Source organism: Salvelinus fontinalis, chromosome 16, assembly GCF_029448725.1.
Source record: "Salvelinus fontinalis isolate EN_2023a chromosome 16, ASM2944872v1, whole genome shotgun sequence".
Lineage (NCBI taxonomy): Eukaryota > Metazoa > Chordata > Actinopteri > Salmoniformes > Salmonidae > Salvelinus > Salvelinus fontinalis.
Window position 1 is genome coordinate 5,507,302 of NC_074680.1, and position 27,936 is coordinate 5,535,237.

General features: G+C 42.3%; 1 protein-coding gene across 1 annotated transcript in view; it reads left to right on the plus strand.

Annotated features, from left to right (window-relative positions):
- LOC129812556 (MAM domain-containing glycosylphosphatidylinositol anchor protein 1-like) overlaps nt 1-27,936 on the plus strand; it is a 310,719-nt gene that overhangs the window by 87,712 nt on the left and 195,071 nt on the right. Inside the window, exon 3 of the mRNA XM_055864208.1 lies at nt 12,923-13,062. Coding sequence (XP_055720183.1) covers nt 12,923-13,062 — 140 coding nt within the window. The remainder of the gene's footprint in view (nt 1-12,922; nt 13,063-27,936) is intronic.

Below are 27,936 nucleotides of genomic sequence, written 5' to 3' on the forward strand. Positions count from 1 at the left end.
GTGTGCAGGCCTACAGGAGACTTTTGAAGTAGTCTAATCAGATTTAAACATTGTGACTGGTTTATGCCACATATAAAAAAAAAAATACATTTTCAAAGTTCAATTATGAATTGTTACGTTCCCCAGTTTCTGTTGTAGTTTCTATTTGAGTGTGTGTGTTTCAGGAGATGGTTTCCTGGAATTTCTCCCCAAGCAGCTGATTGGTCGGCCCCAATTGATAATTGGAGAGCTGACCCCGCCCCCTTGTCAAGATACAGTTGTTTCTAATCACCATTGCCACCTGAAGCAGAGAGAGAGAGAGAGAGAGAGAGAGAGAGAGAGAGAGAGAGAGAGAGAGAGAGAGAGAGAGAGAGAGAGAGAGAGAGAGAGAGAGAGAGAGAGAGAGAGAGAGAGAGAGAGAGAGAGAGAGAGAGAGAGAGAGAGAGAGAGAGAGAGGAGAGAGAGAGAGAGAGAGAGAGAGAGAGAGAGAGAGAGAGAGAGAGAGAGAGAGACTGTTTGTTGCTTTGTCAGAGCTTCTTTAGTGACCTGATGTAGTTTTGTTGTGAAGTGGGTTGTTTGTTATTCTGTTTCATTTGTTCCCAGGGGGGAAGGAGAAGGCATTTTGGCAGTGCTTAGGCAAGAGGCCCGCGGGCATACATATACCCGTAGTATATTTACTGTCTAGGCACACTAGGTAAGACCTGGGCGGACCACCCCCTGTAATGTGGTTAGGGCACCCGATGGTGCTAAGTTAGGTAAGTTAAGTGGGTAGGCAGGTTAGATAGAAGAGGGGGAGCTTTGATATTTTCTTTGCTTTGGTTCCGTCCAGCCCCTTTTCCCCATATTACCATGTAAGGAATAAAATCCTAGTAAACGGTCAATTCTGCCTTTTTGTCATCCTTACTCGCACCTACAGTCCATACCTCTTTCGCTTCACGGAGAGTTGAGTTGTAGCAGGGTGTTGCGTTCCCTCTTCAGAGGCGTGCGTAACATTAATATTTAGGTTATATTGAAGCGTTTGGATCTAAGCGTTTGGATCTCAGCAAAAAAAGAAACGTCCTCACTGTCAACTGAGTTTATTTTCAGCAAACTTAACATGTGTAAATATTTGTATGAACATAACAAGATTCAACAACTGAGACATAAACTGAACAAGCTCCACAGACTTGTGACTAACAGAAATGTAATAATGTGTCCCTGAAAAAAGGATGGGTCAAAATCAAAAGTAACAGTCAGTAGGTATCTGGTGTGGCCACCAGCTGCATTAAAACTTCTTGTCAATAGGGGGGTGCTATTTTCACTTTGGAAAAAATCGTGCACAATTTAAACGGCCTTGTACTCTATTCTAGATCATACAATATGCATATTACTATTGGATAGAAAACACTCAAGTTTCTAAAACTGTTTGAATTATATCTGTGAGTAAAACAGAACTCATTTTGAAGCAAACTTCCATACAGGAAGTGAAAAATCTGAAAACGAGGCTCTGTTTCAGGGCCTGCCTATTCAATTGCCTTATATTTATCGATATGCATGCACTTCATACGCCTTCCACTAAATGTCAACAGGCGGTGGAATGTGGTGTCTAGCTTGATCTGAGTTCGAACAAGAGCTTTTGGAGTGGCAGGTCAGGAATTTCCTTTCTCTACCTAGGCGCGCGAAGCACCTCTATATTGTCTTCTGATAAGCGTTAGGTATACACGGCTAATATCTCCGGCTCTGATTTTATTTGATACATGTGATAATAACATCGTAAAGTATGTTTTTTCAACTGAGTTTTATCAGATTATTCAACGTTTATTGGGACTTTTGGAGTTTCCGTTCTTTGCGTTGAGAGAAATTGGGAACGTCACCAACATTGGCTAGCATTGTGGCGCGAATTCGACAGGAGAAAAGGACATTCTAAAACCAAACAACAATTTATTCTGGACCTAGGACTCCTTGTACAAGATTCTGATGGAAGCTCAGCAAAAGTAAGAACAATTTATGATGTTATTTTGTATTTCTGTGGAAAATGTTATTTCTATTCTCCGCCGTTTTGGCGGGCGCTGTCTCGCAATTTTGTTATGGTTTGTTATGGTAAAGTTATTTTTAAAATTCTAACACGGTGGTTGCATTAATAAGAACCAGTGTATCTTTCATTTGCCATACAACAAGTATTTTTATGTAAAGTTTATGATGAGTTCTTTGGTCAGATTAGGTGAGTGTCCGAAATAGCTCCAGACATTCTGGTGAATCGATGCTACATATTCACAATGTATAACCACGGTTTGCAGCTCTAAATATGCACATTTTCGAACAAAACATACGTGTATTGTATAACCTGATGTTATAAGACTGTCATCTGATGAAGTTGTTTCTTGTTTAGTGACTAATTATATCTCTATTTGGTCGGTTTTGTGATAGCTACCTATGCGGTAGAAACATGGTGAAAATATGCGGTTGAGTCTTTGGCTATTGTGTTTTCGCTGTAAAACATTTTAAAAATCGGAAATGATGGCTGGATTCACAAGATGTTTATCTTTCATTTGCTGTATTGGACTTGTGATTTCATTAAAATTATATTATATGATTAGGCTAGGCTATGCTATGCTAGTCAGCTTTTTTGATGAGGAGGATCCCGGATCCGGGAGAGAGAAGTGGTAGAGGTTTTAAGTACTGCAGTGCATCTCCTCCTCATGGACTGCACCAGGTTTGCCAGTTCTTGCTGTGAGATGTTACCCCACTCTTCCACCAAGGAATCTGCAAGTTCCCGGACATTTCTGGGTGGAATGGCCATAGCCCTCACCCTCCGATCCGACAGGTCCCAGACGTGCTCAATGGGATTGAGATCCAGGCTCTTCGCTGGCCATGGCAGAACACTGACATTCCTGTCTTGCAGGAAATCACGCACAGAACGAGCAGTATGGCTGGTGGCATTGTCATGCTGGAGGGTCATGTCAGGGTGAGCCTGCAGGAAGGGTACCACATGAGGGAGGAGGATGTCTTCCCTGTAACACACAGTATTGAGTTGCCTGCAATGACAACAAGCTCAGTCCGATGATGCTGTGACACACCGCCCCAGATCAAGACGGACCCTCCACCTCCAAATCGATCCCACTCCAGACTACAGGCCTCAGTGTAACGCTCATTCCTTCGACGATAAATGCGAATCCGACCATCACCAATGGTGAGACAAAACCGCGACTAGTCAGTGAAGAGCACTTTTTGCCAGTCCTGTTTGGTCCAGCGATGTTGGTTTTGTGCCCATAGGCGACTATGTTGCTGGTGATGTCTTTTGAGGACCTGTCTTACAACTGGCCTATTGCGGACAGTCTGAGCACTGTTGGAGGGATTGTGCGTTCCTGGTGTAACTCGGGCAGTAGTTGTTGCCATCCTGTACCTGTCCTGCAGGTGTGATGTTCGGATGTACCGATCCTGTGCAGGTGTTGTTACACTTGGTCTGGCACTGCGTGGACAATCAACTCTCCGCCCTGTCTCCCTGTAGCGCTGTCTTAGGTGTCTCACAGTACGGACATTGAAATTTATTGCCCTGGCCACATCTGCAGTCCTCATGCCTCCTTGCAGCATGGCTAAGGCACATTCACGCAGATGAGCAGGGACCCTGGGCATCTTTCTTTTGGTGTTTTCAGAGTCAGTGGAATGGTCTATTTAGTGTCCTAAGTTTTCATAACTGTGACATTAATTGTCTTCCGTCTTTAAGCTGTTCGTGTCTTATTAACGACTGTTCCACAGGTGCATGTTCATTAATTGTTTATGGTTCATTGAACAAGCATGAGAAACCCTTTACAATTAAGATCTGTGAAGTTATTTGGATTTTTACGAATTATCTTTGAAAGACAGGGTCCTGAAAAGGGGCGTTTCTTTTTTTGCTGAGTTTAGGTGCGCAAAGAATAGCTGCTCGGATTGGAGAGGGGGCAGTGTGCAGTTAGATGACGACTCATGGTGTAATTGTGATAACATACAGGAACTCAAGTCCTTTTGTTCACCCGACCTAGAATACCTCTCAATCAAATGCTGACCGTATTATCTCCCGAGAGAATTCTCTTTGGTTATAGTCACAGCCGTGTATATCCCCCCTCAAGCCTATACCATGACGGCCCTCAAATATCTACACTGGACTTTATGCAAACTGGAAACCACATACCCCGAGGCCGTATTTATTGTAGCTGGGGATGTTAGCAAAGAAAATATGCGAAAAAGGCTGCCTAAGTTATATCAAGTTCTAGTACTTGCGCTACTTAAACACTCGACCACTGCTACTCCAACTTCCGGGATGCCTACAAGGCCCTCCCCCTCCCACCTTTTGGCAAATCTGACCATGACTCCATTTTGCTCCTCCTTTCCTGTAGGCAGAAACTCAAACAGGAAGTACCCGCGCTAAAAACTTTCAACTGACCAATCGGAATCCACGCTTCAGGATTGTTTTCATCACGCGGACTGGGATATGTTCCGGGTAGCCTCCGATAATAACATTGATGAATATACTGATACGTGACTGAGTTTATCAGGAAGTGTATAGGAGATGTTGTACCCACTGTGACTATTAAAACCTACCCTGACCAGAAACCGTGGCTAGATGGCAGCATTTGTGCAAAACTGAAAGCTCGAATCACCGCATTTAACCATGGCAAGGTGAATGGGAATATGGCAGAATACACACAGGGTAGTTATTCCCTGCCTCAAGGCAATCAATTATGCAAAGTGGAGTCGCATTTCAACGACTCAGACAAGACGTGAGTGGCAGGGTCTACATACAATAACAGACTGCAAAAGGAAAACCAGCCACGCTGTGGACACCGAAGTCTTGCATCCGGACAAGTTAAACACCTTCTTTGCCCGCGTTGAGGATGCTGGTACGGCAACTAAACTGCCCGCAACCGCAGGGCTCTCCACAAGGGGTGTGGTCTTCCCAACACCTCACCAGGGGCAAACTATCTGCCCTCCAGGACACCTACAGCACTCAATGTCACAAGAAGGCCAAAAAGATAATCAAGGACAACAACCATCCGAGCCAGTAGCGGTCCTGCTGCTGGGTTGTTGCCCTCCTACGGCCTCCTCCACGTCTCCTGATGTACTGGCCTGTCTCCTGGTAGCGCCTCCATGCTCTGGACACTACGCTGACAGACACAACAAACATTTTTGCCACAGCTTGCATTGATGTGCCATCCTGGATGAACTGCACTACCTGAGCCACTTGTGTGGGTTGTAGACTCCGTCTCATGCTACCACTAGAGTGAAAGCACCGCCAGCATTCAAAAGTGACCAAAACATCAGCCAGGAAGCATAGGAACTGAGAAGTGGTGTGTGGTCACCACCTACAGAACCATTCCTTTTTTGGGGGTGTCTTGCTAATTGCCTATAATTTCCACCTTTTGTCTATTCCATTTGCACAACAGCATGTGAAATTTATTGTCAATCAGTGTTGCTTCCTAAGTGGACAGTTTGATTTCACAGAAGTGTGATTGACTTGGAGTTACATTGTGTTGTTTAAGTGTTCCCTTTATTTTTTTGAGCAGTGTATATTCTATCCTATTCTACTGTATCTTAGTCTATGCTGCTCTGACATTTCTCATCCAAATATTTATATATTCTTAATTCCATTCCTTTACTTTAGATTGTGTGTATTGTTAGATATTACTTGTTAGATATTACTGCACTGTTTGAGCTAGAAACACAAGCTTTTCGCTACATCTGCTAAACACGTTTATGTGACAAATACAATTTGATCAGGTTGCCAGTTAAGCTGTCAGTAAGTTATTAGCAGTTGCTGGCTATTTAGTCAGTGTGAATTTTCCAATAACTTACTGACAGCTGAATGCCAATTAGGTTACCCAAAATTCACAGCAACTTCCAAGCACTTAATTAACATTAGGGTAATGTCAAATGCAGTTATATCTTCACAGTTCAGCGCTTTGATAACCACTATTCTTACAAAGGTTTGTGAGCTAACCGAGTTAAAATATGTTCTTAAACTATGAGAACATAGCAATCAAGCACTTAAACTGGTACAACACTTCAACTGACGGTTAGCACAAATGCCCCAAATATGCTAACGAGCCCCACTGCACATGTACCCTAAAAGGAACCGACCAGTAACATGTGAAGGTACCTTATGTGTACCTTTGACATTGCTGAAACATTCATGCACTTCCACCCAGCAGCTTACAAGTTCAAATTCCCAAAGCATGTATGTACAGTCGTGGCCAAAAGTTTTGAGAATGAGACAAATATTAATTTTCACAAAGTCTGCTGCCTCAGTTTGTATGATGGCAATTTGCATATACTCCAGAATGTTATGAAGAGTGATCAGATGAATTGCAATTAATTGCAAAGTCCCTCTTTGCCATGCAAAAGAACTGAATTCCCCAAAAACATTTTCACTGCATTTCAGCCCTGCCACAAAAAGACCAGCTGACATCATGTCAGTGATTCTCTCGTTAACACAGGTGTGAGTGTTGACGAGGACAAGGCTGGAGATCACTCTGTCATGCTGATTGAGTTCGAATAACAGACTGCAAATATTGACTCTTTACATCAATTTCATGTAATTGTCAATAAAAGCATTTGACACTTAAGAAATGCTTGTAATTATACTTCAGTATTCCATAGTAACATCTGACTAAAATATCTAAAGACACCGAAGCAGCAAACTTTGTGGAAATTAATATTTGTGTCATTCTCAAAACTTTTGGCCACGACTGTACACTCACTGTATGTTCCTGAGCACAGATACATTTTTTTTCGTTGTTGTTGTCAGACAATCTGACAATTATTAACTTGATTTTGGGCAACCTTTAGCAAAGTGCAGAAATGTATTATTGCCATTAAATATGTGGCAAATCTCTGTCATGCCCACAGACCTGGTTGTGTAGCAGGAAATTCTGGTCGTTAGTATTAGTACCCAAGAGTTAAAATCCTAATTGAGGTATGGTCTCAAGTAACCAGCATTCTGCAGCCTACTGTCCTTTTACAGCAATAACATCTTAATTCAGCTGTAAAAAGTTTTGGGCCAGTAAACGAAAGGTCGCTGGTTCAAATCCCAGAGCTGACTAGGTGAAAAATCTGTTGATGTGCAATGGAGCAAGGCACCTAACATTACTTGTCGATCTAGATAAGAGTGTTTGCTAAATCGCTAAAATGTACAATTCTGTAACTTGTTTCACCGCAACCTGTACTGTACCGTAAAATTACAGGAACTTTTTAACAGTGTAGCTTTTAATTTGCATAAAAGGAAAACCTGGTGGAGTGGGAAACAACAGGATGGTTCTTCAGAACCATCACAGTTGTAAAGAATCATTCCTGATATGCTCCCCCAAAAATGGTTACACATCACCATCACCCCTGAAATAGTACCCTCAAGAACCTTTTGTTGTTGTGTTTGCTGGTCCAGCATGGTCCGGTTATGCTGGTCTGCAAAACCACACCCATCATTGCCATATTTCCCAACATGCTCTATTGCAGTTAGATTTGTATAATTGTTTGTTTCAATATCTATTATTGCATTTACTTATTTTGCATCTATTAATCCATCATTCATCCCCCTTCCTTTCCCCTTTAACCTGTTGAGGATAGAGGGCGCTATTTACACTTTGGGGGAAAATCGTGCCCAATTTAAACGGCCTCGTACTCTATTCTTGCTCGTACAATATGCATATTATTATTACTATTGGATAGAAAACACTCTCTAGTTTCTAAAACCGTTTGAATTGTCTGTGAGTAAAACAGAACTCATTTGGCAGCACACTTTCTGACCAGGAAGTGGAAAGACTGAAAATTATGCTCTGTTCAAGGGCCTGCCTATAAATGGGCATGATACGTATGAGTATACATGCACGTCATACACCTTCCCCTAGATGTCAAGAGGAAGTGAGAGAAGAAATGAAGTGTTTATCTTGGTCTGAAGTGGAATATATCCTCTTGGCACGACGAGTCATCCATTTCCTGTTTTCTGGAGAGCGCGAAGATGGACCTGGAATTGCCTTCTGAAAAGCTGTCGTTATAGGCGACTACTATCTCCGGCTTTGATTTTATTTGATACTCGTCACAATATCATCGTAAAGTATGTTTTTTCAATATAGTTTTATTAGATTTTTGAAATTTATTCGGGACGTTAGGCGTGTTGCGTTGTGTGCCTTTGTTCAGAAAGGAGAGCTTCGCGCCACTTGGCCAGTGTGCTTGCTAATTCAAGAGGGAAAAACGATGTTCTAAATCCAAACAACGACCGTTCTGGACAAAGGACCCCTTGTCCAACATTCTGATGGAAGATCACCAAAAGTAGGACCCATTTTGTGATGCTATTTCATATATCTGTCGAACTGTATACTAGTAGTTTTGCGCCCAGGTTTTGGCCACTCTTTCGCTATAACATAAGCCTTATGTCGTAATGAAGATATTTTTAGAATTCTAACACTGCGATTGCATTAAGAACTAGTGTATCTATAATTTCCTATACAACATGTATTTTTTTGTAATGTTTATGAATAGCTATTTGGTCAGAATAGGTGAGAGTCTAATAGAAATATCCGCACATTCTGGGAAAAATAAGCTACGTTAGCATAATGGATAACCACTGATTTCAGCTCTAAATATGCACATTTTCGAACAAAACATAAGTGCATGTATAACCTGATGTTATAGGACTGTCATCTGAGGAAGGTTTATGAAGGTTAGTGAAAATTAATATCTTTTGCTGGTTTATTCGCTAACGCTAACGTGCCTATTGCTATCGCTAACGTGCCTTGATGAATGAATGCGGTAGTGTGGTAGGCTATTGTAGTAAGCTAATATAATGCTATATTGTGTTTTCGCTGTAAAACACTTAAACAATCTGAAATATTGTCTGGATTCACAAGATGCTTGTCTTTCATTTGCTGTACACGATGCATTTTTCAGAAATGTTTTATGACGAGTATTTAGGTATTCCCCGTTGGTCTCTATAATTACTCTGGCTGCTTCGGTGCTATTTTTGACGGTAGCTGTGATGGTAGCTGCAATGTAAAACTGATTTATACCTCAAATATGCACAGTTTTCGAACAAAACATAGATTTATTTTGTAACATGTTATAAGACTGTCATCTGATGAAGTTGTTTCTTGGTTAGTTTGGTTGGTTCTTGGTTAGTTAGGTTGGCTTTGTGCATTCTACCTGTGCTGTGAAAAATGTCTGTCCTTCTTTGTATTTGGTGGTGAGCTAACATAAATATACGTGCTGTTTTCGCTGTAAAACATTAAAAAAATCGGACATGTTGACTGGATTCACAAGATGTGTATCTTTCATTTGCTGTATTGGACTTGTTAATGTGTGAAAGTTAAATATTTCCAAAAATTCTTTTGGGAATTTCGCGCTCTGCCTTTTCAGTGGAATGTGGGAGGAGTTCCGCTAGCGAACGCCTGGGCCAGACAGGTTCTTCCCCAAGATGAATAGCATACGTTTTTGTAGATGTATCCAATCTGTTAGTTGTCCTTTTTGCACCCATTCCTGAAATGGTTGTTGGAGATTGGATGGTTTAGGTAGTCTCATTCATTCTTCTTTCTGACCCTGATAGTCATTCTGATGATTGTGATCAGTGTCCAATACACAGCGAAGGCTGGTCACGAAAGAAATCATAACAAGTGAAAACACAATGAATGCTTGTCATCAGCGAGAACACGAAGAAGGCTGGTCCCCAGCAAAAACACAACAAAGGCTGGTCTGTGCTGTATTTTTTTCATCAGGGCTCTCTCTCCTTCTCCCTTATTCATTCCCCAGTCCTACCCCACTCTCCATCCCTCCCTTCCTCCATCCCTCATCTTTAACCATCCTTGGCTGCAACAGTGAGTCAGACTGCCAGGCAGCCTCTAGCCCGGTGCAAGATTAGTGGAGGAGCCGCATGCTGCAGTTCAACATCTCCCCCTCTCCGGAGGGGCCGCACTAGCGCTGACGTGCTGAAAAAAAAAAAGACAGTTGTTCACCATTTAAATCATTTGTGCCCTCACCTCAGAGTTGAGTTGTCCAGTTAGCCCCTCACCGCCTTTGGCACTGCCACCAAAGTTCTGCCCCTGTGCCTCTTCTGACCGCCCACTTTGTGCCCTCTATCCCACTAATGCAGACCCGTTCTGGGCTTCCTCTCACACCCACACTATCTCATCGGCAATCCCAGAGTGCACAGATATTTCATAAGTTAACCTCGACAGGAGACAGAGACTGAGAAGGAGCAAATGAGAAAGGGAGATGGATGTGAGAGAGAGAGAGTAAAAGAGAGAGAGACAGAGATGAAGAGGAAAAGAGAGAAAGGGAGCCTGATATGGAGAGTAAAAGATGGAAAGACGGACGGCAAGAGAGAGTGACTGAGAAAGAGATGAAAGAGAGAGAAGAGGAGGGGGGAGAGAGAGAGAGAGCAAGAAAGAGGGCGAAAGAGAGAGTTCCAGAATAGCAGAAATATATGCTAAAAGATGACTCCTCTGCCATGGCATACTTAAGCAATAAGGCCCAAGGGGGTGTGGTATACGGACAGTATACCAAGGTATACCAATCTGATATAATCTGATATACCATGGCTGTCAGCCAATCAACATTCAAGGCTCGAACCACCCAGTTTATAATCACCTTGTTTCAATGGTTGATGCACCACGCCCGAGAACTGCTGAACGGGCGCCAGAGCGCGTCTCTCAAGTGCTTCCCCTGCCTTCGCCCACAACAACAACACACCTCACTCACTCACTCACTCACTCACTCACTCACTCACTCACTCACTCACTCACTCACTCACTCACTCACTCACTCACTCACTGATAGCGGCAGTCGAGTGTGGAGCATTACACCCCCCCTTCTGCACCTTCTCTCCTCTACCATTCACACTGTGAAGTTCACGCCAGGTTAGTTTGTCATGCACCGTGGTGCCTGTGTCAAGCGAACACTACTCAAGTTCCCTCTGAGTCATGGATAACCAGAGGCTGAAGCCATGTGGTAGCTGTCAGATCTGCCCCAGAACGGGCCCTGGGACTAGTTTTGGTGGCTAGCCTGCACTAACGTGCTAATATGCTATACTAATTTACTCTGTGGCAATGGGGTTGCCGTCAATGGGAGTGGTCTGATTTTAGAGGAAAGGATACATTTGGGGTCTATATCGGTGTTTACATTGTGCTGCCCAAATTTTTTCTCTCTTTGTGGGTTTCTGAGTAGTCCTTAGTATTTTTTATTTTCTTTCTCTCTCTTTCTCTTTCATTTCTTCTTCCCCCTCCATCAACTGCTATTTCTCTCTCCTCATCTCTGACCACCTCCCTCTCTTCCCCACCTCCCTCCTGTCTCCCTTCACTTGTCCTGGCTGATGTTACATGAAAAAAATCACACGCAATCTTGATCGCCTTCTGTGACGAGCCTTGTAGGCCGTGATAAGTCAGACATCTTCGGTCCTAGTTCTTGAGGCCATGGTGTTTACTAGGATTCTCTTGTACCTGTCACTTCATTCAGTGTTTCTCAATCTACTAGGTGTGTACTGTGCACATGTTTATTCTAGCCCAACACTATTTTATTAAAATGTATTTAACCTTTATTTAACTAGGCAAGTCATTACCACACCTAGGAAGACACACACGTAGGAGAGTTAAAAAGGTTATTCCATCAAACTTCAAATTATTAGAATAATACACAACGCATAACAGAACAACCAGGTTGAGGGTCAGTGGCCAAAGCCCGCGAACAGGAATATTCCAAGTTCAGACAGAAGGGGGGAGTCAGATCGCTATGATCTCCAGGAACTTAACTTTTAGTGTCTATTTTTAATTGTTGCGCTACAGGTGCTGCCTGTTGATGTTAGGTAGGCATCTACAGTAGCTGAATTATGTTAACATCTTCGGGTTGTGTTTCATTAAATGTATTTTATTTCATCTGGGTGCTTGCGTCACCTACTAACACCCTGGTACTACCCTTAGCACCCGTTCTCCTCAGTCCGAGAAAACACAGAGAAAGGTATGTGTTGCAGATTACTCCTTTGTAGAAGTCCATAACGTGAAATAATTAAAACATCCCAAGGTTAATGCTGTAGATATTGTTATAAGGGAGTGTGAGACTATTGAAACATGCCACTTTCAGAGTTGTATTGTTGTTATTAATATAGTTTACAGAGTGCTAAAAGTGCTGCTGTTCCTAGCTAGCATGCCTTTCAATGATGCAGACGGTTAGCAGAGCTGCCGACTGGTGCTGGCATTGCATTATGGGAGATGTAGTTTTGGCCCTCTAAGGTCTGAATGGGATTGGGGCGATTTCACGTTGTAACTTGTTTGTGTTGCAGTGTTTTTGTTCATGAGTTGTTGTATTTTGGTACTGTCAACACTGAAAGCATCTAGCAATGAATTGGAGATGTGAGACAGGATATGTGTGTTACCTTTCTTCATGCTCCTGTGTAGAACAACTTGTCAGATGGTGCATTGGAGACTGATGTGTTCCTTTCCTGTCTTTTCACAATACTATTGCAGATCAACATAAAAGCCTAAAAGAGAGCCGTGGTGTCGCTCTTAATTTCTTCGTTCTCCTGTGGTACATATAAGACCCGCTACACACACACACACACACACACACACACACACACACACACACACACACACACACACACACACACACACACACACACACACACACGCAAGTCACTAACACATCTAACTCGCCAAGCCTTTGATTAGTTCAATCTTGAATCTTAGATTTTTCGGGGGATATAACTTCACAGTTATTCTTTAACAAAGTTTCAGATTTTTTTGTGACACCTATTTTTATATAGTGTCTGAATATGGGCCGTCTACCAACTGTAACATACAGCAAAGCCGTTCGAAACTAAGAAATATTGTTGTTTTCCAAGAATGCCTTCCAAAACGGGAACTTTCATGTACCTTAACAAAAACTTTGTTTGTGAACTTATGAGCCTGTAAAAGTGACCCTTTGTCTTTTTTCTTCTTATGTGTTGACGCAGCCCCTGCCAATGCCAAGATCGTGCAAGAGGGCCAGGCGTGTGTGGTGAAGGACGACAACATCAGTGAGAGGATCTACACCATCAGAGAGGGAGACCACCTGGTGCTCAAATGTCTGGTCAAAGGACACCCACGACCACAGGTAACGCGACATAACACGACTTTGTGGCTCAGTTGGTAGAGCATGGGGCTTGCAATGCCAGTGGAGCATGAGGCTTGCAGTGACATGACCCTCTCTATCTCTTTCTCTCAGACCTTCCCGTGTTGGTCAAGGCTACAGGGGAGAGTTCTGGTGTGAGCTGTTTTGAGATCTCTTGTGAGCGAGTGCTAATGCAGATCACGTTGACCATAGACTGTGTGCGTGTGTGAGAAGTGAGAAAAGCAGTGCGCTCCCCCAGGGTACCCACCTGTCTGGTGGCATTAGATCACCATGAATAAAACAGGGGTGTGTGTCTGTGCCAATTTGACTGTGCCCAGGTGTTCTCCCCCCACCTCCGCTGCCCACGTCAACTACTAACCCAAACTGTCTCAGAAGATTCCTCTGTGCCCGATTCCCTGAGTATTCTAACCCCCCACCAACACCAACGTTCGAACACACACACACACGCACACACACACACACACACACACGCACACGCACACGCACACGCACACAGCTCCTGTGATGTGCTCTCTCAAAGGCACAGAGTCTACCTAGTAGAATAGTTAGGGACTGATGCAATTTGTCTTTCTGCTAATTCAATGTCAATTCAAGGTGTTTTATTAGCATGAAATACATCTGTAAATATTGTGTAAGAATTCAAAATCCACAGTTTTATAACTCTAGTCACACTTGCTTATTTATTTTTCTCTCTCTCTCTTGCTCTCTCTCTCTCTGGCACACTGTGGTATTTCACCCAATAGATATGGGAGTTCAGCAAAATATATATATTTTTTAATTCTTCGTTGATCTGTGTAATCTGAGGGAAATATGTGTCTCTAATATGGTCATACATTTGGCAGGAGGTTAGGAAGTGCAGCTCAGTTTCCACCTCATTTTGTGGGCAGTGTGCACATAGCCCGTCTTCACTTGAGAGCCAGGTCTGCCTACGGCTTTCTCAATAGCAAGGCTATGCTCACTGAGTCTGTACACAGTCAAAGCTTTCCTTAAGTGTGGGTCAGTCGCAGTGGTCAGGTATTCTGCCACTGTGTACTCTCTGTTTAGGGCCAAATAGCATTCTATTTTTCAATTTTTTTTTGTTAACCTGTCTGACTCCGGGGTTCCGCTAGCTGAACTCCTCCCACATTCCACTGAAAAAGCAGAGCGCGAAATTCAAAAAATATTTTTTTGAAATATTTAACTTTCACACATTAACAAGTCCAATACAGCAAATGAAAGATACACATCTTGTGAATCCAGTCAACATGTCCGATTTTTAAAATGTTTTACAGCGAAAACAGCACGTATATTTATGTTAGCTCACCACCAAATACAAAGAAGGACAGACATTTTTCACAGCACAGGTAGCATGCACAAAGCCAACCTAACTAACCAAGAACCAACCAAACTAACCAAGAAACAACTTAATCAGATGACAGTCTTATAACATGTTACACAATAAATCTATGTTTTGTTCGAAAAATGTGCATATTTGAGGTATAAATCAGTTTTACATTGCAGCTACCATCAGAGCTACCGTCAAAAATAGCACCGAAGCAGCCAGAGCAATTATAGAGACCAACATGTATTACCTAATTACTCATCATAAAACATTTCTTAAAATTACACAGCGTACAGTAATTGAAAGACACAGATCTTGTAAATCCAGACAATATTTCCGATTGTCTAAGTGTTTTACAGCGAAAACATAATATAGCATTATATTAGCTTACTACAATAGCCTACACACACGACCGCATTCATTCATCAAGGCACGTTAGCGATAGCAATAGGCACGTTAGCGTTAGCGAATAAACCAGCAAAGGATATTAAATTTCACTAACCCTCATAAACCTTCCTCAGATGACAGTCCTATAACATCAGGTTATACATACACTTATGTTTTGTTCGAAAATGTGCATATTTAGAGCTGAAATCCGTGGATATACAACGTAGCATAACGTAGCATAACGTGCTAACGTAGCATCTTTTCCCCAGAATGTGCGGATATTTCTATTAGACTCTCACCTATTCTGACCAAATAGCTAATCATAAACAGTACAAAAAGATACATGTTGTATAGGAAACGATAGATCCATTAGTTCTTAATGCAATCGTAGTGTTAGAATTCTAAAAATATCTTCATTACGACATAAGACTTAGTTATGGTAAGGGAATAACCAAAACCTGAGCGCAAAGCTACTAGTACACAGTTCGACAGATATGACATAGCATCACAAAATGGTTCCTACTTTTGCTGATCTTCTATCAGAATGTTGTACCTTTGGTCCTTTGTCCAGAAGCGTCTTTGTTTGGATTCAGAACGTGCTTTTTCCCTCTTGAATTAGCAAGCACACTGGCCATGCGGCGCTAAGCTCTCCAACCTCAACAAAGTCAAACAACGCAACACAACTAACGTCCCGAATAAATTTCAATAATCTAATGAAACTATATTGAAAAAACATACTTTAGGATGATATTGTAACATGTATCAAATAAAATCAAAGCCGGAGATCATATTCGCCCATAACGACTGGTTTCCAGTAGGCAATAACAGGTCCCGACACGCCTTGCAGAAAACAGAAAATTGGGGACACGTTGTTCCAAGAGGGCTTATTCAACGTCAGACAGAGATAATCAACTCCTTTTTCCTCTCACTTCCTCTTGACATCCGGGTGAAGGTGTATGACGTGTACGTATAGCCATACCTATAATGCCCATTTATAGGCATTCACTTGAACTGAACATAGATTTCAGACTTTCCACTTCCTGGTCACAAAGTGTGCTGCCAAATGAGTTCTGTTTTACCCACAGACAAAATTCCAATGGTTTTAGAAACTAGAGAGTGTTTTCTATCCAATAAAATTAATAATATGCATATTGTACGAGCAAGAATTGAGTACGAGGCCGTTTAATATATCCAAAAATCTGACTTTAGGCGGGACGCTACTGTCTCACTTGGCCAAAAGCCAGAGAAAATGCAAAATCCCGCGATATCAACTTTTCAGGGAAGTTAGGAACCAATATACACAGGCAGTTAGGAAAGCGAAGGCTAGCTTTTTCAAACAGAAATTTGCACCCTGTTTCACAAACTCCAAAAAGATCTGGGCGGTTGGACGCTTCTGACTTAGAATATGTGGACAACTGCAAATTACCTAGGTGTTTGGTTAGACTGTAAACTCTCCTTCCAGACTCACCATAAGCATCTCCAATCCAAAATTAAATCTAAATTCGGCTTCCTTTTTCGCAACAAAGCATCCTTCACTCATGCTGCCAAACATACCCTCGTAAAACCCTCCTACCGATACTCGACTTCGGCGATGTCATTTAAAAAAAATAGCCTCCAACACTACTCAGCAAATTGGATGCAGTCTATCACAGTGCCATCCGTTTTGTCACCAAAGCCCCATATACTACCCACCACTGCGACCTGTATGCTCTCGTTGGCTTGCCCTCGTCGCCAAACCCTAATTTCTTCAGTGTATTTATCCCTGTGTTTCCTGTCTGTCTGTTCCAGTTTGTCTTGTATGTTTAGTCAAGTCAACCAGCGTGTTTTTCCCGTACTCCTTTTGCTATTCTCCTTTTTCTAGTCCTCCCGGTTTTGACCCTTGTCTTTTTCTGCCTGCCTGACCATTCTGCCTGCCTTGACCACGAGCCTGTCTGGCGTTCTGTACTTCCTGGACTCTGACCTGGTTTTGACCTTTTTGCCTGTCCACGACCATGCCTACCCCTTTGGATTAATAAACATTGTAAGACTCCAACCGTCTGCATCTGGGTCTTGCCTGGTGCCTTGATAGTTTCCTAGTTCTAACAAAGGCAATGTATTGATTATTTTTGCGATATCATATATGAAATTACACTATTAGAATGTTGCAGTCAAAATGACTACTCATTAGCTTGAAGACGCCCAGAGGTTTTAGTGTTAAAGGCTCATTTTAACATGTACACTCCACTCTCTTTTCACAATACCGTGCCATCCTGAACATTACTGTGCTGGCTGATGTATTTTTTTTCTCCAAATTTTCATTTCCAGCACAGATATAGAAACTATTGTGGATGTGTAACCAGGCCAACGCAGTATAGCCTGGCTCTGCTCAGTAGGCATAAAGTAATAGGGATTTTAGAGTGCTTTTTGTTAGTAGTGCTGAGGATAAAAGCGTCATACTTCAGTTCATTGTATAAGATGGATCTTTTTCCTTTCATTACTGATATAAAAACGACTCCTTTCTGCGCACAAATTACTCCTTCGCATTTATTCCGTTGATGCTTCGGTCAAGTCAACCTTCCTAGAGACATTTTTCTTCCTCAAGCAGTGCACTTTTATCTATTTATTTTTCCATGCAGTCCCATCACTAAAATGTTATGGTATACTCGTTAATTTTTCATTTGAACTCAAAGACTTTGATTTTCTCTTTCCGTGTCAATGTTTCACTTTCATCTGATTTTAGCCAGCTGTGCTTCGCATCTTAACACCACTCAGTTGGCCGGATGTCTGCAGAATGTGATCAGTGAATTTAAGTAAGATCATGACTGATCTAGGATCTAAGATCAACTTTGCCTTTTTAGTCATAATGAGTAAGAGTGCATGGACAGGGGGATCTGTATCAAGCGTCTCAGAGTGGTCAGTTTTTCCTTTTAGATCATCAATAATATAATTACACATAGACGGGGGGGACCTGATCCTAGATCACACCTACTCTGAGACGCTTTGTGAATACAGACCCTGGGAACGTTCTATAGAAGGTCATTGTGCAGTTTAGGATAACTTACCCAAAATTCCGGTAACTTACCCAAAATCCTGGTTGGAAGATTCCTGGAATTTTGAGGGGAATAAGCAGGAAATCTGGGAATCGACCAACCAGGATTTCTGGAAATCTGAAGAATTTGGGAAAGTTATTGTAATTTTGCAACCCTAGTTCAGTTAAGGTCATTTCACACAGCCCATCTGAGAAAATGTTGAGTCATCTCAACTGAATATCCGGCGTGTTCAGTGGCATAGAGGTTTCACTGTGCTCGGAAACTCAGGCGTGTTGATGTGGATCTTGGTAGACAAATGTTGCTGAGAGAAATATAGAGCTGGGTGGGCTGTTGGGTCACATGTCAGAGTTCAAATGACTAGACAACGGTGGGGACTTAAGGAGACTGTAAAGACAGCAGTTGCATTTCCTCAACCATGCGAGAATGAGACGCGTGGGGGAGTGTGTGTGTGTTTTGAGAAAAAAAACAGACTGACTGAAAAAAATAATGTGAATGAGCACTGTGTGTGTGTGTGGAAGAAAACAGAGTGAAAAACCTTTGTGTTTGTGTGTGTGTGTGTCTGTGAAATAATAAACAGACAGAAAGAGAAAAATGTAGGTAAAGAGCACTGTGTTCATCAAGGCTTGTATATTTTTGCTTTCCCTTGACCTGATCTGTCCGCTATCCTGGTAACCAGGTAATGGCAATCCGCTGGCCTTCTCACAAGCAAAGTCGTGATACATAGACTACTGCACACAAACGGCATGTGTGTTTATGAAGGTCTTAGGTATCATTACGATGTGTTTTATTGTTTTTTCTTTACAAACACAACAACAACAAAAATCATTTGTTCAATCATTTTTATTCAGGAGTGCCTTTGTTACCACTATGAAACTGAACGCGGTAACAGCTTCTTTTTATAACGACATCAAAAGAAAAATATCCAAACCAACAAGATGGCAAGTCAACAAGACGCGCGGTCAAATGACGAAAACATCAGTAGCCTAAACATTATTATAAGTGCCAAGTGTGCTTGATAAATAATGAAAACCAGCATAAATGCAATAATGACATTATAATGAACATACACTGAGTGTACAAAACATTAGGAGCCCCCCTACCCCCACACACAAAGCCTCAATTCGCTGGCGCATGTTTTTGAATTGATTCATTTCACCTTTATTTAACCAGGTAGGCTAGTTGAGAACAAGTTCTCATTTGCAACTGCGACCTGGTCAAGATAGAGCAAAGCAGTTCGACACATACAACAACACAGAATTACACATGGAATAAACAAACATACAATCAATAATACAGTAGGAAAATCTATATACAGCATGTGCAAATGAGGTAGGATAAGAGAGGTAAGGCAATGTTCTTCAAGGTGTCGAAAGCGTTCCACAGGGATGCTGGCCCATGTTGACTTCAATGCTTCCCACAGTGGTTTCGAGTTGGCTGGATGTCCTTTGGGTGGAGGACCATTGTTGATACGCACGGGAAACTGTTGAGTGTGAAAAACACAGCAGCACTTAAATATTTTGCCTTGCCCATTCACCCTCTGAATGGCACACATACACAATTCATGTCTCAAGGCTTAAACATTATTCTTTAAAAAACATTTTGTGCTTTTAAAACTAAGTGAACTTGTAAATGTCATCTGTTCTTAGTTTTTTAGCTATATCTGTTTGTTTGAAATATGTGAGAATTAGCTTTATCTTGAAAATTCTCAGTAATCTACTGCATCATTCTATAATTATATTGGGGTCTAAAGGGCTAACTATTTGTTAACAATACTATTTGGTTTAAGGCCCCTCACTTACTGTTTACAGTGCATTCATAAAGTATTCAGACCCCTTCACTTTTCTACATTTTGTTACGTTTCAGCCTTATTCTTAAATTTATTAAATTATTTTTTCCCTCAATCTGCACACAATATCCCATAATGACAAATGAAAAACCGTTTTTTAGAAATGTTTGCAAATGTATTAAAAATAAATAACAGAAGTATCTTATTTACAAAGGTATTCAGACCCTTTGCAATGAGACTCGAAATTGAGCTCAAGTGCATACTATTTCCATTGATCATCCTTGATGTTTCTACAAATTGATTGGAGTCCACATGGGGTAAATCAATTGATTGGACCTGATTTGGAAAGGCACACACCTGTCTATTTAAGGTCCCACAGTTGACAGTGCATGTCAGAGCAAAAACCAAGCCATGAGTTCAAAGGAATTGTCTGTAGGATTGTGTCGAGGCACAGTGGCCTCCATCACTCTTAAATTGAAGAAGTTTGGAACCACCAAGACTCTTCCTAGAGCTGGCCGCCCGGCAATCGGGTGAGACGGGTCTTGGTCAGGGAGGTGACCAACAACCTGATGGTCACTCTGACAGGGAGAACCTCCCCAAAGGACAACCATCTCTGCAGCACTCCACCAATCAGGCCTTTATGTTAATATCATTAATGTGACGACTGCTTTTTATCGATTAAATTAATCAGGTAATGTAACGATCGTTGTCAGATTCCTCCTCCTCGGATGAGGAGGAGCATGGATTGAACCAAAACGCAGCGGGTGTTGAATACATACTGATTTATTAGACACGACGAAACACTGACACGAACTATACTTGAATAAACTACAAAAACAATAAACGAAGTAGACAGATCTGAACAATACGAACTTACAAATAACACGAAGAACGCACAAACAGGGAAAATAGACTACACAAAAGAATGATGTACAAACAAACCGAAAACAGTCCCGTGTGGTGCACAGACACAGACACGGAAGACAATCACCCACAAACAAACAGTGTGAACACACCTACCTTAATATGACTCTCAATCAGAGGAAATGAAAAACACCTGCCTCTAATTGAGAGCCATATCAGGTCACCCAAAACCAACATAGAAACAGAAAACATAGACTGCCCACCCACACTCACGTCCTGACCAACTAACACATACAAAACTAACAGAAACCAGGTCAGGAACGTGACATAACCCCCCCCTTAAGGTGCGAACTCCGGGCGCACCAGCACAAAGTCTAGGGGAGGGTCTGGGTGGGCATCTGACCACGGTGGTGGGTCAGGCTCAGTGCGAGGTCCCCACCCCACCATAGTCAATCCCAGCCTCCATATTTCCCTCAGAATGACCACCCTCCTCAAACCACCTACTTTAAGGGGCAACACCAAAATAAAGGACAACTCCGGGACAAGGTAGCTCAGGACAGATAGGTAGCTCAGGAAAAAGAGGTATCTCAGGATAGAGGGGCAACTCCGGACTGAAGGGCAGCTCCGGACAGAGAGACAGCTCTGGACTGAGAGGCAGTTCTGGATCAATGACCGCTCTGGGCTGAGGGGCAGCTCATGACTGGCTGACGGCTCTGGACGCTCCTGGCTGGCTGACGGCTCTGGACGCTCATGACTGGCTGACGGCTCTGGACGTTCATGGCTGTAGGGCAGCTCATGACTGGAGGGCAGCTCATGACTGGAGGGCAGCTCATGACTGGAGGGCAGCTCATGACTGGAGGGCAGCTCATGACTGGAGGGCAGCTCATGACTGGAGGGCAGCTCATGACTGTCTGACGGCTCTGGCAGATCCTGTCTGGTTGGCGGCTCTGGCAGATCCTGTCTGGTTGGCGGCTCTGGCAGATCCTGTCTGGTTGGCGGCTCTGGCAGATCCTGTCTGGTTGGCGGCTCTGGCAGATCCTGTCTGGTTGGCGGCTCTGGCAGATCCTGTCTGGTTGGCGGCTCTGGCAGATCCTGTCTGGTTGGCGGCTCTGGCAGATCCTGACTGGTTGGCGGCTCTGGCAGATCCTGTCTGGTTGGCGGCTCTGGCAGATCCTGACTGGTTGGCGGCTCTGGCAGATCCTGACTGACGACTGGCTCTAGCGGCTCCTGACTGACTATCGGCTCTGACGGCTCGGGACAGACGGGCGGTTCTAACGGCTCGGGACAGACGGATGGCTCAGACGGCGCTGGGGAGACGGATGGCTCAGACGGCGCTGGGGAGACGGATGGCTCAGACGGCGCTGGGGAGACGGATGGCTCAGACGGCGCTGAGGAGACGGATGGCTCAGATGGCGCTGCGGAGACGGATGGCTCAGACTGATCCTGTCTAGCGGAAGGCTTTGGCTGCTCCTGTCTGGTGGAAGGCTCTAGCGGCTCCTGTCTGGCGGAAGGCTCTAGCGGCTCCAGTCTGGCGGAAGGCTCTGTAGGCTCATGGCAGACGGGCGGCTTTGCAGGCTCATGGCAGACGGGCGGCTTTGAAGGCTCAATACAGACGAGCAGTTCATGCGGCGCTTGGCAGACGGACAGTTCAGGCGCCGTTGGGCAGACGGCAGACTCTGGAATTAATACCATTGGATAGAAAACAATCTATAGTTTCTAAAACCGTTTCAATTTTGTCTCTGAGTGAAACAGAAGTCATTTGACAGCACTTTCCCTGACCAAGAAGAAGAATGCAAGATGTGTATGCTCGCTTCAACGCTCTGCCTATATATGGTCACGCCACCTATGACCCGAAACACACTTCATTCGTCTTCCTCTTTGTGTCAAGAGGACGTCAGAGGAGAAATTTTTTGTTTATCTTGTACTGACGTGAAATAAGACCTATTTCTTTGGCGTGACCGACAACTTCCGGTTCTCTGAATCGCGCGATTTGGAGGTGCGATTGTCTACTGTTTTGCTGCCGTTACGGATGAAAACTATCTCCGTCTCGAAGTTTGTTTGATACATGTGACCATATCATCTTAATGTATTTTTTTTCAATATAGTTTAAACAGATTATTTGAATTTTTTCGGGAGTTTTGCCGTGTTCCGTTCTGTGAGTTTTTTTACTTTGGACAGAACCGTGCCAGTCAACCAGTACCTATGCTAAATGAAGAGGGAAAGTTGCCATTATGAATGGATTGAACGACTCATCAGGACTAAGGACACCTTGATCAACATTCTGATGAAAGATCAGCAATAGTAAGACCCAATTTACGATGTTATTTCATATATCTGTCGTGCATGTGAACTGGTCGTGGGCGCCCAGCTGGTTCTGGCTGGCGTGGCTATGCTAATTTAGCGCTACATTTTGTTTTCGCTATAAAACATTTAATAAATCTGAAATATTGTTTGGATTCACCAGATGTTGGGCTTTCAATATCTGTACGCTGTGTATTTTTTCTGAAATGTTTTAATATAACTAATTAGTTATATGACGTTGGTCTCTGTAATTGTTCTGGCTGCGTCGGCACTATTTCAGATTGCAGCTGCAATGTAGAACTGTGATTTATACCTGAAAAATGCACATTTTTCAAAAAAAAACTATGCTATACCATAAATATGTTATCAGACTGTCATCTTATGAAGTTGATTCTTGGTTAGTGGCTATATATATTTTTATTTAGTCGAATTAGTGATAGCTACTGACGCAGGAAAAAACTGTTGGAGTAAAAAAATTGTGTCTTTTGCTAACGTGTTTAGCTAATAGATTTACATATTGTGTCTTCCCTGTAAAACATTATAGAAATCTGAAATGGTGGCTTTATTCACAGGATCTGTATCTTTCATTAGGTGTCTTGGACTTGTGATTTAATGATATTTAGATGCTACTATTTAATTGTGACGCTATGCTAGCGATGCTAATCAGTGTGGGGGGGGTGGGGGGTGCTCCCGGACCCGGTTTAGGTGCTCGGTAGAGGTTAACCCGCTGCTTGATCAGGGTTTGGTGGGTGATTCTGTAACGATTGTTGTCAGATTCCTCCTCCTCGGATGAGGAGGAGCATGGATTGAACCAAAACGCAGCGGGTGTTGAATACATAATGATTTATTAGACACGACGAAACACTGACACAAACTATACTTGAATAAACTACAAAAACAATAAACGAAGTAGACAGACCTGAACAATACGAACTTACAAATAACACGAAGAACGCACGAACAGGGAAAATAGACTACACAAAGAACGATGTACAAAGTTACCGAAAACAGTCCCTTGTGGTGCACAGACACAGACACGGAAGACAATCACCCACAAACAAACAGTGTGAACACACCTACCTTAATATGACTCTCAATCAGAGGAAATGAAAAACACCTGCCTCTAATTGAGAGCCATATCAGGTCACCCAAAACCAACATAGAAACAGAAAACATAGACTGCCCACCCACACTCACGTCCTGACCAACTAACACATACAAAACTAACAGAAACCAGGTCAGGAACGTGACAGGTAATCTACCCCCCCCCCCACCCCCACTGAAAAGGCAGAGCCGCGAAATTCAAAAAAAATATTTTTTTTAAATATTTAACTTTCACACATTAAAGTCCAATACAGCTAATGAAAGACACAGATCTTGTGAATCCAGCCAACATGTCCGATTTTTAAAATGTTTTACAGGGAAGACACAATATGTAAAGATGTAAATCAATTAGCTAAAAACATTAGCATAATCCACCATCTTTTCTTTGTCCACCAACACCAGTAGCTATCACCAATTCGGCTAAACTAAGATATTGATAGCCACTAACCAAGAAAAAAGCTCATCAGATGACAGTCTGATAACATATTTATGGTATAGGATAGGTTTTGTTAGAAAAATGTGCATATTTCAGGTAGATGGCATAGTTTACAATTGCACCCACCGTCACAAATGGACTAGAATAAATACAATGAGCAACGTGTTTACCTAACTACTAATCATCAAACATTTCGTAAAAATACACAGCATACACTAATCGAAAGACACAGATCCTGTGAATACAGACAATATTTCAGATTTTCTAAGTGTCTTACAGCGAAAACACAATAAATCGTTATATTAGCATAGCACATGTGCAAACATTACACCAGCATTGATTCTAGCCAAAGAGAGCGATAATGTAAACATCGCCAAAATATATGAATTTTTTCACTAACCTTCTCAGAATTCTTCAGATGACACTCCTGTAACATCACATTACAACATACATATACAGTTTGTTCGAAAATGTGCATCTTTAGCCACCAAAATCATGGTTAGACAATGAGAAAAGTAGCCCAGCTGGTCAGAAAATGTCCTGCGCCACATTAGACAGTGATCTAGTCTTATACATAAATACTCATAAACGTGACTAAAAAATATAGGTTGGACAGCGATTGATAGACAATTTAATTCTTAATACAATCGCGGAATTACATTTTTTTAAATTATCCTTACTTTTCAATACAGTTTGCGCCAAGCGAAGCTACGTCAAACAAGATGGCGTCCTAAGCCATTAACATTTTTCGACAGAAACACGATTTATCATAATAAATTGTTCCTACTTTGAGCTGTTCTTCCATCAGAATCTTGGTCAAAGAATCCTTTCTTGGGTCTAATCGTCTTTTGGTCGAAAGCTGTCCTCTTGCCATGTGGAAATGCCAACTGCGTTCGGCATGAACTGGAAACCTGCCCGGCTCTTCAAAAAGTCTCAGAAATAAATGTCCCAAAATCGCACTAAACGGGTATAAATTGCTATAAAACGGTTTAAATTAACTACCTTATGATGTTTTTAACTCCTATAGCGAGTAGAAATATGACCGGAGAAATATATCTGGCTACACTAATGCTTGGAACAAATGCGGGTCGGTGGCCACCGCGCGCCTGACCCACCTAGAAAAGAGTTCCTACCTACAGGTTTTTTTCATTTATAGTGGCTGTGATTGGGCAATCGACACCATTCAAATCGTCATCACGTAAAGGCATCCAGGGGAAGACGTAAGCAGTGTCTGTATGCTCATAGCAATAACAGTGGCCTTAAAACTGACTCCAGATCAGGGGCCAAAATGTGTGAAATCTGACTCCCTGTCAGGGAAATTGCTGTAGAATGAGTTCTGTTCCACTCAGAGACAAAATTCCAACGCCTATAGAAACTATAGACTGTTTTCTATCCAATAATAGTAATAATATGCATATTGTACGATCAAGAATTTAGTAGGAAGCCGTTTAAAAAATTACACGATTTACATAAATAGTGACAACAGCACCCCCTAGCCTCAACAGGTTAACTCAGTAACCTGCGACACCATGGGAAAAGTTTGTTTAATGAGTTTCCGTTTCCCAAATGAATTCAAAGAATATCAGAATATCGATTTTACAGCAGTCACAAATTAATTAATTTCCTCTACAGTCTCATCCTGACCGTCGCATAATTCGTAAATCTGCACAACCCGGGTTTCACTAAATCATCGCGTACCAACAATTGAGTTGATTGTTTATTTACTATCAAGCTAAATGATAATATAATATACACATACACAAACACACAGTCTAGGCTATTGATTAGAACTTAGTACAATGAAACAGGCCCCTAACGGACCAACACAATTTGACATGTGCTACATGGGGATTTAGAAAGAGAGAGAGCGTGCACAAGAGAAAAGCACACTTGTAAACTATGCTTCGTTTAGCCCTGACAGCTTGCCCTGAACTGCCGCTCTTATGGGTCAGAATTTTAATGATGTAATTACTTGTTGAAGGTCTCCGTTAGAGGTCGACCGATTAATCGGAATGGCCGATTTAATTAGGCCCAATTTCAAGTTTTCATAACAATCGGAAATCGGTATTTTTGGACACCGATTTTTTTTTTTTTTACAGCTTTATTTCATCTTTATTTAACTAGGCAAGTCAGTTAAGAACACATACTTATTTTCAATGACGGCCTAGGAACGGTGGGTTAACTGCCTCGTTCAGGGGCAGAACGACAGATTTTTACCTTGTCAGCTCGGGGGATTCAATCTTGCAACCTTACAGTTAACTAGTTCAACGCTCTAACCACCTGATTACATTGCACTCCACGAGGAGCCTGCCTGTTACGCGAATGCAGTAGAAGCCAAGGTAAGTTGCCAGCTAGCATTAAACTTATTTTATAAAAAACAATCAATCAATCAATCATAATCACTAGTTAACTACACATGGTTGATGATATTACTAGTTTATCTAGCGTGTCCTGCGTTGCATATAATCGATGCGGTGCGTATCAATACACAGAAGTATATATTTTTAAACCTGCATATTTAGCTAAAAGAAATCCAGGTTAGCAGGCAATATTCACCAGATGAAATTGTGTAACTTCTCTTGCGTTCATTGCATGCAGAGTCAGTGTCACGTTCTGACCATAGTTCTTTTGTGTTTTCTTGTTTTAGTGCTGATCAGGACATGAGCTGGGTGGGCATTCTATGTTTTGTGTTTCTATGTTGGGTTTGTTGTTTGGCCTAATATGGTTCTCAATCAGAGGCAGGTGTTTTTCATGTCTCTGATTGGGAACCATATTAAGGTAGCCTGTTTTGTGTTGGGATTTGTGGGTGGTTGTCTTCTGTCTTTGTGTTCTCTGCACCAGATAGGACTGTTTCGTTTTGCCACATTTGTTATTTTGTATTTGTATAGTGTTCACGTTATCGTCTTGTTATTAAAACAAGTTGAACACGGAATACGCTGTGTCTTGGTCCGATCCCTGCTACACCTCCTCTTCAGACGAAGAGGAGGAAGGCTGCCGTTAGAGTCAGTGTATATGCAACAGTTTGGGTCGCCTAATTTGCCAGAATTTTACGTAATTATGACATAACATTGAAGGTTGTGCAATGTAAGAGGAATATTTAGACTTATGGATGCTACCCATTAGATAAAATACGGAACGGTTCCGTATTTCACTGAAAGAATAAACGTCTTGTTTTCGAGATGATAGTTTCCGGATTCGACCATATGAATGACCTAAGGCTCGTATTTCTGTGTGTTATAACTAAGTCTATGATTTGATAGAGCAGTCTGACTGAGCGGTGGTAGGCAGCAGCACGCTCGTAAGCATTCATTCAAACAGCACTTTCGTGTGTTTTGCCAGCAGCTCTTCACTGTGCTTCAAGCCTATCAACTCCCGAGATTAGGCTGGTGTAACCGATGTGAAATGGCTAGCTAGTTAGCGGGGTGTGCGCTAATAGCGTTTCAAACGTCACTCGCTCTGAGACTTGGAGTAGTTATTCCCCTTGCTCTGCATGGGTAACGCTGCTTCGAGGGTGGCTGTTGTCGTTGTGTTCCTGGTTCGAGCCCAGGTAGGAGCGAGGAGAGGGATGGAAGCTATACTGTTACACTGGCAATACTAAAGTGCCTATAAGAACATCCAATAGTCAAAG